At 41.3% G+C, this 12,523-nt stretch overlaps 1 protein-coding gene across 9 annotated transcripts in view; it reads right to left on the bottom strand.

The window, feature by feature from the left end:
- Nucleotides 1-1,653: 1,653 nt before the first annotated feature.
- Nucleotides 1,654-12,523, bottom strand: part of MLXIP (MLX interacting protein) — a 54,562-nt gene continuing 43,692 nt past the window's right edge. For 2 of the 9 annotated variants that reach the window (XM_068910976.1, XM_068910977.1), the window contains 4 exons: nucleotides 11,209-11,336; nucleotides 10,047-10,170; nucleotides 7,937-8,066; nucleotides 1,654-7,234 (listed from right to left, as the gene is read on the bottom strand). In XM_068910976.1, the coding sequence (XP_068767077.1) occupies nucleotides 7,113-7,234; nucleotides 7,937-8,066; nucleotides 10,047-10,170; nucleotides 11,209-11,336 (504 nt within the window). In that variant the 3' untranslated portion in view covers nucleotides 1,654-7,112. Of the gene's footprint in view, nucleotides 7,235-7,936; nucleotides 8,067-8,527; nucleotides 10,171-11,208; nucleotides 11,337-12,523 lie in introns of those variants that run through there. The other 7 variants (XR_011135038.1, XM_068910978.1, XR_011135033.1 and 4 more) reach the window with 6 other exon arrangements.

The raw sequence follows: 12,523 nt of genomic DNA, 5'->3' as shown, positions 1-12,523 counted from the left end.
CAAGCGCAGGACCACTTTGTGTATTGTTCAAGGAATAGCAGAATCAGCCACAGGAATAAATCATTTCAATTATTCTCTTTTGGCACATCAGCTACAGACATACCAGCCTCACTCAAATCACCATAAAAATCACTTGTCAGGCAACAGTGCTCTCCAGCCACAGCTTCCTCCCAGCGAGGTTTGATAGTATCACTGCAGTAACGCAGGCATTCGTATGTTCAGCTGAGAGTGATGTTAGGCTAAAGGGCTGGTGTATAGCTGTTCAGATAGCCCTGCTCTTCACCGCCTTCTCCTACCAAAATGCTTTCTGTGAGATCAAGCTAAAGATAGTTCAAAAAATTAAATGCAAATAGAGTAAAGAAAATGCTCTACCTTCCCCTGGAACCACAGATCTGACTCATTAAAGGTTCTCATAAGCTATATTAGGTCAAAGCCACCAATCACAAGCATGAGATTAATCACCATCAACTCTCGAGCAATGATTTTAAAATAGAAATCTCTCTTTTCACTCATTTAGTACCTTTCACTTTAACTAGAGCCTCAGCCACCCATGGCTGCTTCCACTGGACGCAAGGAATTCCAATATGCCAACGGGGTATCAACTGAAGCACAGAGAACTGAAACGACTTATTCAGCCATTAAAGACAAAGGTGAACACTGTTCTTTTGCTGTTTTTTAAATGGACTGAAGCAGCTAAACGTCTAACACTGATATCAATTTCACAGGAATACCATGCTGTCTAGTCATAGCACTGCTCTGTCGAGTCCACTGCCCCGGCAGCACATCAACCAAGAGCCCTAAATCCAAGCCTGTGATAAAATACTACTGTCAGGCTCCAGGTATTGGTGGAGCCCCTACAGGCTTAAGAGTTTTAGCTTGCTTGGAGAAACATCAGGGCTACCTTTGAATCCCTAGCCTGCAAGTTAAAAGCAGGTACAGAAAAGAACACACCTTTGTCCAGTTAGTTGTGTCAGAAGAGCTCTCTCACACTACTGTGCTTAATATGCTTAATAGTAAAGGTCTGATCGCTCTAAGAACGCGTCAGAACCTCAACACATGTGGAAAATTATGTCAGGTAAAATATGAAACAGCAACTCCAGCAGTTACTTACGGTAAAGATAGATGTGCACTCTGCAGACTGGGCTTGTGGAGGTGGTACTGCACCCAGCCTGTTCATTCCCCATCTCTAACGTGCTTCAGAGAAAGGGAGCAGAGCTGACTACACACTGCGGATATTCAGTTTTTGCTCACCTGGCTAATGCTGACTTTGGTGAGACGGGGAGCACTCAGCACAGAGCACATATTGCCTGGTGGCCAACGCAAAAGAAAAAGTAAATCACTGGTAAGCTCCAAGCAAGCCCAGAGTGAGCTGGTTCTTTCAGTCAAGAAGGGCCCAAGGGGCATCAAGTCTTTTGAGAGTCCAAGCTTCAGAAGCTCAATAGAGAACACAGACCGTGCAAAGGGAGAGCCAAACACAAGGATCCCAAGGGGTGACTTCAGCATTGCTAGCAGGGAAAAGAGCCCCGTCACCTTTCAGAGCTGCACGAGGGATGGGAGGTGCTGGCCCTGGTGGGTAGACCCGGAAGAGTTCTACTCATCGTTTCCCCACCTTCAAGCCAAATTCCAGTTTGAAAATAAGGACGTTACAGCCAGTTTCTTCAAAAAAATAACCTTTATTGTTTTGGTTGTAAATATAAAAAAAATATGCATTGCACAATTTAACAGACCTACTTGAAAAGTGCTACATATCAACAGCACAACAGAAGTTGTGTCATGCAACAGAACAGGAAACCTAGGCAAAGCAAGACCACAACCTGAAGTCCTCATACCTCCCAAGATTTTTACAACAAAAATCAATTCCATTCACTTAAAACACATTTAAAGACATGGTTAGAAGGAAAGGAGCAATTTGTTCACTGTGTCGTTAATTAAGAGGATTGCTCCTAACATTGATTTCTTTTGTCTCAAAACATTACTCATGTTGGAAAAATTCAGATATAAAAGTAGTTCCGATAATGGCTACAAAGTCATTCTATTATATACGTAGGGTGTATTTGTTTATAACTGAATCAAGTTTTATGGATCAGTCTACAACTCTGTACTACCTCTTCTGCTCTAACACAGCAAAAGAGCATGAAATCCATCTAAGAATGAAACAAAAGGAAATTTGGGGCATTAATGTCGTGGGAACAGCGTTGGGACGGACCCCATACAATGAAACCCTCAAAAACCAAATAACCTCCTCTGAAACCCAAATGTACAAATTGAGGAAGAATGATAGGATAACTGCTGCTGTCTCACCTAATCGAAAGACTTCCTGCAAGTCATCAGTAGTGGTCCAGGGTTCTCCGGGACTGGCATGACTGAATCTCTAAAGCATCTAAACCAAGGATCATTAGCCTTTTCATATGGGGTGTTTTTCATATGATAAAGGTGCTCAGGAACAAAAAAAATGGAAGGAAAAAAAAAATCAAAATCACTGGCCATTCATCTTAATTTGAGCAGTCTTCCAGTTGGCAACATCAAGGCAAGAATTATCTACTCCAGAAACACACAAAAAAGAAATTACTTCCAAGTAATTCCAAGTAATTTCCAAGTATTGTGTTACTGTTTTTGCAGTGAGCTTCCCTCTCCTGAGCCTGCTCTTTCCCTGCTCTCAACCTGCTCTTGGGGAGTTCTAGGCTTTAAAAACAAGCAAAACTAAACTTCCTGCCCCTCTCACCTCTATCATGTGTGCATGCATGCAGGCACACACAAAGGAATGCAAAAACCTGAGGATACAAAATCAAGTGATTAACTACTTAGATAAGGTGCTACTTCCCAACGCAGTCTGATAGCCCTTTGTCTCTCCAAGCCATCCAGATTTAGAGATCCGTGCATGCTGACTGGGGATCTGTCAAACAGCTTCTGGTATGACAGTGTGTGTGTGCGTGTGCGTGTGTGTGTGTGTGTGTGTGTGTGCGCATGCACAAGCACTCACATGTGTACATGGGAGGGGAAGAATATGGTGAAGTTAGCAGGAAAGACGCCACTTTTTCCATAATCATACAATTTTTGCAACCTCAGTTTTAAAGAATCACAGTAATGCCATGCAAATAAAACATACTCTCAAAACCCAGGGAAGCCCCACTTTGTCATTTCACTGAATTTTCCACATAGCATCATATTACGGGAAAGAATGTCTGACTCAAGACACATCAGATGTGCACAGGACCACAAGATGTAAGGCACAGATGGAAACGTTCCAGTAAGTTTCCCTTCAAGGAAGGCTTCCCTAGGAGTCTGGCAAAGCATGGAAGAACTTGCCCATGGGGTCAATCAGTATTAACCAAGAATCCTCTGATTTTGTGCAGAGATCAAACTGTCAGGATAAAGCATGGACTTGTTTCCATCCCTACTACTCATTTAATTCCCTCAATTTTAGCTTGCTCCTGGATTCAGTTTTTCACTCTGTGTTTCTCCTGCTAACAGGCACCACACACGTCTAAGGTAACTACACCAGATAACGCACAAGTTCTCTAGAACAGTGTGTGTGGGGGGGGTGCATCTACTATATATTAACAGAATTCAAGACCAGAAGGAACCACGAGACAATCCCAAATTGACCTTACGTGTATCACAGCTCATAATATTTCATCCAACCACTCCTTCATTGAGCCAAGTGAATTGGATTGGACTGAATATAACTTCTGTTGGATTATATGGTGTTTCTTTAAAAGTCCAGCACCAATCCACTGGAGATAGATGTGTGTCACCTGAAATTCTCTCTAGACTAGAGGCACAGTGTGTTTTGTTTGCATAAGTATACTTTGGTGAGACAGAGGAAATCAGACTGCTTAAATTAGGGACAAAGTGGTACCAAGCATTTTTTAAAGAAATATATTATTTAAACTCCTCAATGAGTAGGGAAGAAATACACTAAGGAGTTCAAATACACAACAAAGCATAAATCAAGACAGGAATTAGTACATATGTGGCCGATTTCTTTTCATACCCCATAGCAATCCTTAGCACAGTGCAGAGGTGAGACATAGTATACCTTCTCCTCCTGTGTTTTCTAATGAAGTGACATCACCCAGGATTGACCAGTGAGGGAAGAGAATTCTGATTTGTAAAAGTATGGCAAAAACACACTGAATCACTGCTTCAAAGAGAAGCCAAATCACTTCTGGGAAATGCCCTACGTGGAAAGTATCTTTTCACTTTATCTTGCCTCCCCTCCTACACTTTCTTCCCTTCTTGCCTAACTAAGCAATCTTTGATTTAATTTTTCTCCTAAAAGGCCACAAATCTTCATTAGAAAAGACGCGCCGTGAGCTTGTTTCTCCAACACAAGTTATTAAAGTAAGCGCTTCCCCTCCAAGTGTAACTAGCTCACGGTGCAACGAGCACAATGATTTTTCCATCCACTTCCAGATCAAAACCGTTAACGAGCAAAATTTTAAGCAGCTCTATCATACTACCCCTTCCTGTTCCTTTAAGGTCCCTTTCAGCTTCCAACACATTCAGGGAGATCCGAGATGCTGGGATCTAAGCTTAGAAGTCAGCAGGCTTCCCTGGGCTTTGAAGCATGCCTGGAGCACACTTTGCTTCTGAGAAAACATTTTGATCTAATTTCACAGATGCTAGTGCAACCTCAGCTGCAGCACAGTAACACATGGCTAAGAACATGGTAAGAACCGGGCACAATTCTTACAGGACAAGCAGGAGGCTGCACTGCAGAGAAGGTATTTCAGAACGTGTTCATCTTAGACATACAGCAAAAACACAGGTGGATCTGTTCCTGGGCAATTTGCCTACTCATCTCTTTCTATAAAACAGGGTACATATTTTTAACGTGCAAATATGCACGTAGATATCTACGCATCTCAGCGAGATAGCCCAGTAAAGAAAAACTTGAGGGACATGCCCCAGCTAATCACAGTGTTAACAGGCTTTATTGGAATCAAGTTCAAGGTCAGCAATAAAAACAGTAGGAGAACTAAAGCACTGATAACAAAGAGAAGGGAAAATGAAAAAAAAATTGCAGATGCATCCCAAAGAATATTGCTCATTTTACTAAAATATTATGCATGAAACACCTGGATACGGATCCCCCTAGAAGTCACTGTTTAATAACTATGACAATCTTTACACACTATCCCAACAAACCATTCCTTAGCTGAGGCCCATATTTTTGCTGGTTGTGTCCCAGGGACACAGGTTTATCATACGTGGCACAAATACCAAATGATTTGTGAGATCTGGTGCAAGCGCCAGAGCAGAGCATCTCCTCGCTTTTCTGCACAGCTGCAGAAAGGCACGGTGGTGCTTCGGTCATGCCATTTTGTTCGTCTCCCTTAGGTTCCTTCCACCCTCAGCAGCCCCCTTCAGCCCCCAACTCCCAGTCCCTCCACTCAGCAAGCAGCAGTTCCCAGGGGCTAACCCTTCACGCGGTCTTCTTGCTACAGGCCCTGCTCACACACAAGTGAACTCTGCAATGAAAACCAGTATCTGCCTCATCTCAGTACAAGGAAGAAAGGAAAATACTCCCCCCACTCTCCAAAACTATTGTTGCTTTTTGATTTAGTCTGTCAAGCGGAGAAGATTTGGGACACTGCAGCACAGAACTACATCCCAGCAAGGGAACCTACTGACCCCATTTCGGAACGTGCAATGGCCGTATGTTTTGGTTCTTGCTCATTTTAGCACTGTGACAACCTCCTAATCACCTCCAGACAGCCTGCTTTTGAAACTGGAAGAAAACTACTCACGGGAGGTACCGGGACAGCGTTATCCACAGTTTGCATAGCTCCTAAGAATCACAATCAAGTAAGGAGTGGAACTACAAGGGTCATAGGATCATTCCAGCCCAGAGCATGAACGACTGGCTTGAATGAATATCCTAGTGCTGTTCAATGATGGACACACTGCCACTGCTGTAATGAGACCAAGCTCATCTGCAGCAATGGGTGGTATTAGCTGAGACTGTCACAGAAAACTGTTATGCAATATTTCAGATTTTAAATGAGATGTGTTTTAAAATTGGTGTTGAACATAACCTTCCTACTGCAGACAAACAACTTTGGCTAAGTCCTTCAGGTTTTTCAGCTAGAAAGTAGAAAGAATATGCAAAAAAAGACAAAGAAATTAAAAATAGATTAAAAGTCCATGTGGTTTGATACAATTTCTGAGAAAACATAAAAGCCAATTTCCTGCCATTACAAACTCAATTCCTGTCTCTGAAGCGTTACTACATTTATCTATGGATGTGTTTTATACGTGCACGTTTTATGAGGAAGGCAGCTCAGCTCTGCAGAGTGCAAGAAAAGAGTTTAGAGATAAATGGGGTATGAATTTCTTCTTTCTATTATAATTGCAGAATCTATGGAAACTAAAACTGCTCTCTTGCACTTACTGCACAGCCTGCTACTCATTTGCAATGGCTAAATCAGGAAAAATAATAAAAATCAGCTACTTCATTTGCTAGAAATAAAGCGTGTCTCGAAACTGATCATATGCAAATGATATACTCTAAAATAAAAATACACAATACACAGCCTGAGATTTTAATTCTAGCATTTTGTCATGAGTTGACATCACTGATGGACTTTTCTTCTCCTTTGGTTTTTAATATGATCCTGTTTAACAATTTTTACTGTTCAAGTAAAACAAATGGAACTGGACACCTGAAAATAAAATAAAAAGCACATTTTGTTTCATGAAACCAAAAGCGTATTTCCCCTTTAAGAGACCACTCCTTGGTGTACAAGTTTTACACTTCGGAGAACTTAGTACTTGAAGCTGCTTTATAGAAAGATGTTTGTGGCATATAGATGCATGCTGCATTGATGGAGATATATTGCTGCCTGCAGGACTCAAACCTGCTTAATTTACCTGAGCTTGGTGTTCTCACTTAACGGAGTAGAGCACAGCACTGAAGAGGAATCAAAACGTTATGACAATGTTGCATCATACTTCCACATATTCCGAAGGCAGAGTCAGATGCCCTGGACCATGTCTTGGATGGAGAGAATTCTTTCTAAAGTGCACCAGCTGAAAGGAGACTCACCAGGCTGCTTAGACTGGCAGGTTCTCCACACCTTGTATAAGCAACTCATTGTCTTTGGTTGTTAGGTTTCACCAGCCATTTTGTTCATCTTGTTAATGGCCTCAGTGGCTTGCTCTGGCAGGCGCGACGGGTCCGACAGAATTGAGGTGGTTGTACTTAGATGCCGAAGAGTGTTCAGCACCACTAGAATAAAGGTCAGAAAAGTATCACGAAAAACCATCAATCTGACTGCAAACAGATCTGTGCATGAGAGTGTACAAGTATAGCAAGGGTGTTAGGAACTAGAGAAGTATATTTCTGCAAAACATGCACACCTGCACAAACAGCAAGAAACAGGGAAGTGCAAGAACTGTGATGAGAGAACAAGCAATGGAGATCTAGGACTTTAACTGCACTTTAGCACAACATCAATCTCTTCTACTAAAGAGAGTATCACTCGGCAATAACAACTACAGTAAATATAAATACTTGCTGAATCATAAGGGGAGAAAATCAAGCCATTGTGCTCAAACAGAAGGTTATTTCAAAGGCAAATATCAATCTGAGAAGCCTCTCCCTTTATAATGAGGCAAATCACATAGCCAAATATTACTCCAACCAGAGTGGAGTATTAACAATTTAAATGCCGTTTGAGTCTGTTCAAAATTCTGGAATCTATATTCAGAAGTTTAGTAAGTTTTTTCTCCTCGGTGTTAAGCTTGCAACCAGGTGCCGTCATAGGCAGCAGAGGTTCTTACCTTTCCACCGAAACAATGAAGAAGTAGTGAAAAAGCTGTATTCAGCATCATGTGCTTTCTCTGTCCTACCCTGACTTTCAAGAAGTGGTATTATATATGGCCTCACTTACTGTGATCTGGAATTACTGCTCGTTACACCACTACTTACTTGGCCTCAGAACAGGAAGAGAACAGTGTTGATCCAACCAGGCCATTGCAGTTTGATTCAGATCCTTAAGGCTTGTTGTGGAAACCATCCCATTGAAGGACTCAAACAATGGCTTAATAATAATGCTGAACTGCAAATCATCAAATGTTAAGGGAGAGAACAAAGGAAGAGTTCAAAACATTCTATGGGAAAAGCTAATATAGCTTGATCCACAAACAATAAAAAAAAGGGACTTTTAAATGGACTTCAGCACTGGGGAGACTGCAACATTTTAGAACTTTTTTTTTTTTTATTTATGACACTAAGAAAAAGGAAAAATTTGAACAGCAGTTCCTAGTTATACTGATTATTTTCTGTAAAATTTCTGCATGATCCAATCTCTGAGCTGCATGCTGTGGCACTGCCATGAGTGCACAAGGATTTAAAACGTCTACATACATGTAATTTGTTCAATTTCTGTTCTACCGCTTTTTTCCATGTAACATTGATGCTTTCAGAGCAAAAGGATGTAGAAGCCCTAGCATCACCAAGCCGTTCTGACTGTGGCACACCACCGATGCATCCAAGCCTGGGTACGTGGATGAGCCTCACCTGGCAGCAGTGAATCCAGCACAGGTAACAGTATTCAGCCAATTTCCCAGGTAGATTTTTCAGCAAGCGTTTGAGTTCTCTGCTAAACAAAGAGCTCCAGATGCATAAACATACTCTCAGACATGGTCAACAGCATGGCAGAGATTCCCATGCTAAGGACCAGCCTTGCCAATCTGCATCTACCCGAACCAGAAGAGCAACGACCTGAGGGCTGTCAGGCCCTCAGGCTTCTTTTGGTTCTCTGTCTTCTCTCGTTGGAAGATGGGTCCAGAGTCAGCATAACCTTTCTGGCAGAAGAGTAGCAGACAGAATTCTTAGCCTGCAATGAGCTGAAATGCACAGAGCAACACCACAGGCCTCAGCTAGCCCCAGCTCCCAGGCTTTCAGATGGGCTTTCCTGGAATGGCCACCAGGCTTTACCTTCAAAAAAGTTGTTATAACAGTGCCAGGGTAATTCCCCAAGTAGGTTCCAACTGACGGTGTATTTATTTCAGAAGCTGGTTTGAGGAACTCATCTGAAGGCTCAGAATCTCTGGGTTTATCACGTTACCCCTAGATGGGGTTTTCTGACTATGATCAGCAGCAGCACATGAGAACATGGCTCAAACCAATCTCAGCACTGCGATACACCCTCATCTTCCTCAGTGTGTGAACAATCAAGATAAGTCTAACGATTGCCTGGAATACTAGAGAGGATTTGCATGTTCTTAAAAGTCTTTTACAGCGTGACTGGAAGAACACCAAGGGTATTCTTCTATTGGTATTCTACTATTACAGCATATTCTATTCTTAGGTTATCTCCAGTAGCCCAAGACCAGATTACTCATTTCCCTTGTATATGCAACAGAAACTACAGTATTTTCAGATTTGCAATGAAGCTTCCTTCTCTTTCTTACAGTCATTTCATTTTTTATTAGCACCCACACCTGGGCCTTGTTACCTTTTACTGCAAGATATTCCGAAATATGTCACCACGTGCTAAGGATTCAACCCAGTTGTTAAACAACTGTTCCCTCCGAGTTACATCCTGACTTGCAAAGGGAGGCTTGGGAACGCTACTTTGCCTATGAACCTTCTCTTCCTCCAACTGCAGCAGCCTTTCTCTTCCCCTAAATATTATAAACTGTTAGCTACCCAAACTCCCATCTTCATCCCTGGTAACCTCTACCACGTTCTGCACGTCCTCTCCCTTCCAAGTTCTGGAGGCATTTAACGTCTTGGAGCAACATAAAATAAACACACTATCCAAGTAGCAAACATGTGGGAGATTTTCTTTAAACAGTCATTTTCACTGTTACATTAAAGTCCTGTGTTTTTCTAATTTACCTGAAACAGTGAGTGACTTCTGCCTCACAACAGCCTATAAGGCAAGGATTCATATCCCCATATAGATGCGAAAACTGAAGAAATGAGTTACTTAACTTGGTTTGAAGTCACAGCATCAGAATCCACGGTTCTTGGCTCCAAGCATATCAGTACCAAACCTGACGTTCAGCAGATTTAGAATATAAAAGGATACAATCCAAAACTTCCAATTCTGGAGGGTCCTGTTTCTGACGTACTCATTGAACATACTCCTCATGTGATCAAATCTTTGCCGTGTTATGGGAACCCCTGTAGCAGGGAGCTGCTGTTGACAGGAACTGAAAAGAAGATATCCTGAGGTCAGCATATCTCACCACAAAGGACACATTCCCCTTCCAAACTAAAACGTAACATGAGGAAAGTGTGCATTCCCAGTTTCTCAGACTGAAGTAGCTTCCTACTAAAAGATCCTCCCAGTATTTGTTTGTTATGGCCAGGAATACATACTGTTTTCCAATCAATTTTGTCTACATTCCTGCAGCAAAGCAATTTCTCAAGCTGCCACACACTTCTTATGACAAGCAACAAAACTAAAAACAAAGTATAACATAAAACAAATCATTTCTGGCATCCACTGAGAAAGCAGCACATTAGGAGTTAAAGAAAAAATTACAGGCTTACTCCTGAGCAATGTTACAGAAGACAACGTTACAAAGATTCTTAAGAAATAGATCAATTTAAAATGAAACAGATGCTATCATACTTCAAAAAATAATAAAAGGTTTTGATATGCTGGTCAGCCTAATTACATAATGCCTGACACTTCTGTGGATGGAAGAAAAAACCCTGGGGATCTCAACACGCTTTGCAATAAGGCCTAACTATCGTGAACCCACAGAGAAAACTGGGAAACCAGAAAAGGTAAACTGACCTGATCAAGGTTTCATTCAGTCAGCAGCAAGACTCTCTAATTCCAAGACCTGCTTCCTACCTACTCAACCACATTGCTTCCAATAGAAATAGGCTGCATTTGGAAAGAAAGCTGCAGTAAAGCTATCATGAAGAGTAGGAGTGTTTGATCCGGGGTAAGCCTAGCTTTAAAAACAATCATCACTGGCTCTGTCTCCGAATTATTCCAACTGACCTGATGCAGCTTTTCTGCTGTGCATTCATGGTCAGAACTTGCTGAAAACCCACACAGTTTGCTACCAGTGCCCATCCCACAAGAACTTTGCTTTTTCTCTGGAAGCTGGTAGCAACTCTACTCAATACCCATCTGTTGTTTGGCATGACATCTGAGGCAAACATCCCCTGTTGTTAGCCAAAGCAACATTTCACCTGCATGGCTTTGTTACAGAAATCTCCCCAAATCTCACATGATGGTAGCGTTTAGCTCCTCGATTTCTTCCCGAAGGCGCCTGGTTTCCTCTTGCATCTGTGTTCTTTCCTGCTGTAGTTTAGCGATATATTCTACTGTTTTCTGGAGAGTGATTGCATGGCTGATCTAGACCAAACACAAACATAGAGCTCACTTTCTGGAACAAAGCTACACAGATAAAAGAGTTTGCCCCTAACCTGCTGTAACATCCAGAAAAGCACTTCAGCACCTTTTCTTAAGTTTCCTTCACCCTGGCAAAGCCCACATAGATAGCCAGACAGAAACACTAAGTTACGATAACTTTTTCATTTCTCTGACTCCCATTTGCAAAGTAGTGCAGAGAAATGTGGTTGCAGTAGTTTTCTTCTTCCCCAAATTGTATTTTTGCTACCTTGTTCTTTCTTGAAAGAAGTATTTCAAGAAGTATTAAAATGTTATATTTAGCTATTTATCCTCTTAAAAATAGTTACAATTCTTACTTGGGGTACTGAGGATGTGCTGCATTTGCTGATACATTTACTGTGCTACTAGAAGCATCATTCCAAGTTGATGATTTAGATTACTTGGTTTTGGGAAGCCCGAAGTTATTAAACAGAAGGTAACATGATCTAGCTATCACCAAAGGAAACAGAAACAATGTCACAGATCTTTTTCAAAAAACACTTCCAGTTTTGATGAAAGAATTAAAAATTGTACTTGAAAAACAAAATACTGAGACATTTTATTAAAGTCAAGTTTTAAAAACTGACTACTTTTCAAATAGAATTTCACTTCCTATTTTGAATAGCCTGATAACTTACGGCCTAAATGTATACAATTATAAAAATGATGTAAAGAAATCAATCGATATGCTGCTTAAAAGGTTCTGGCATTTAAAGGACATTTAGAACTCTGTCATGCAGATACGCTTATATTTCAACGATTTTGCTTTCAGTTTAGCGAGATAAGTTAGCTAGCATAGACAGAATGTGTTCTTGATTCAGATAAAGCCATTCAACATTGAGAAACCAGTTGGGATTTTTTTTTCCCTCTATAAATGTATGCGTAGAAGAAGAGCAACAGAGGAAAAAAAAAAAAAGATTATTTCCACGTCTGCAGACACATAGCCCAATTCTTGAAGGCAGCTAGGTAATACTGGATGTCAAGAGTTCTAGTGGGATTTTCAAAATCATCTGAAATGGTCAGGTTCCTAACTCCCATCGGGAAGCAGAGATCTCATCTACGTAGAAACTTTTAGAATCTCACTGGACACTTCTGTTCATCCTTTGATGTACCGACATATTTCAACAGTGTTTGCTGGTGCGTGAGGTTGC

The sequence above is a fragment of the Struthio camelus genome, chromosome 17, assembly GCF_040807025.1.
Source record: "Struthio camelus isolate bStrCam1 chromosome 17, bStrCam1.hap1, whole genome shotgun sequence".
Taxonomy (NCBI): Eukaryota; Metazoa; Chordata; class Aves; order Struthioniformes; family Struthionidae; genus Struthio; species Struthio camelus.
Note: the sequence above shows the minus strand (reverse complement) of the source record. Positions and strands in the feature narration are given on the sequence as shown.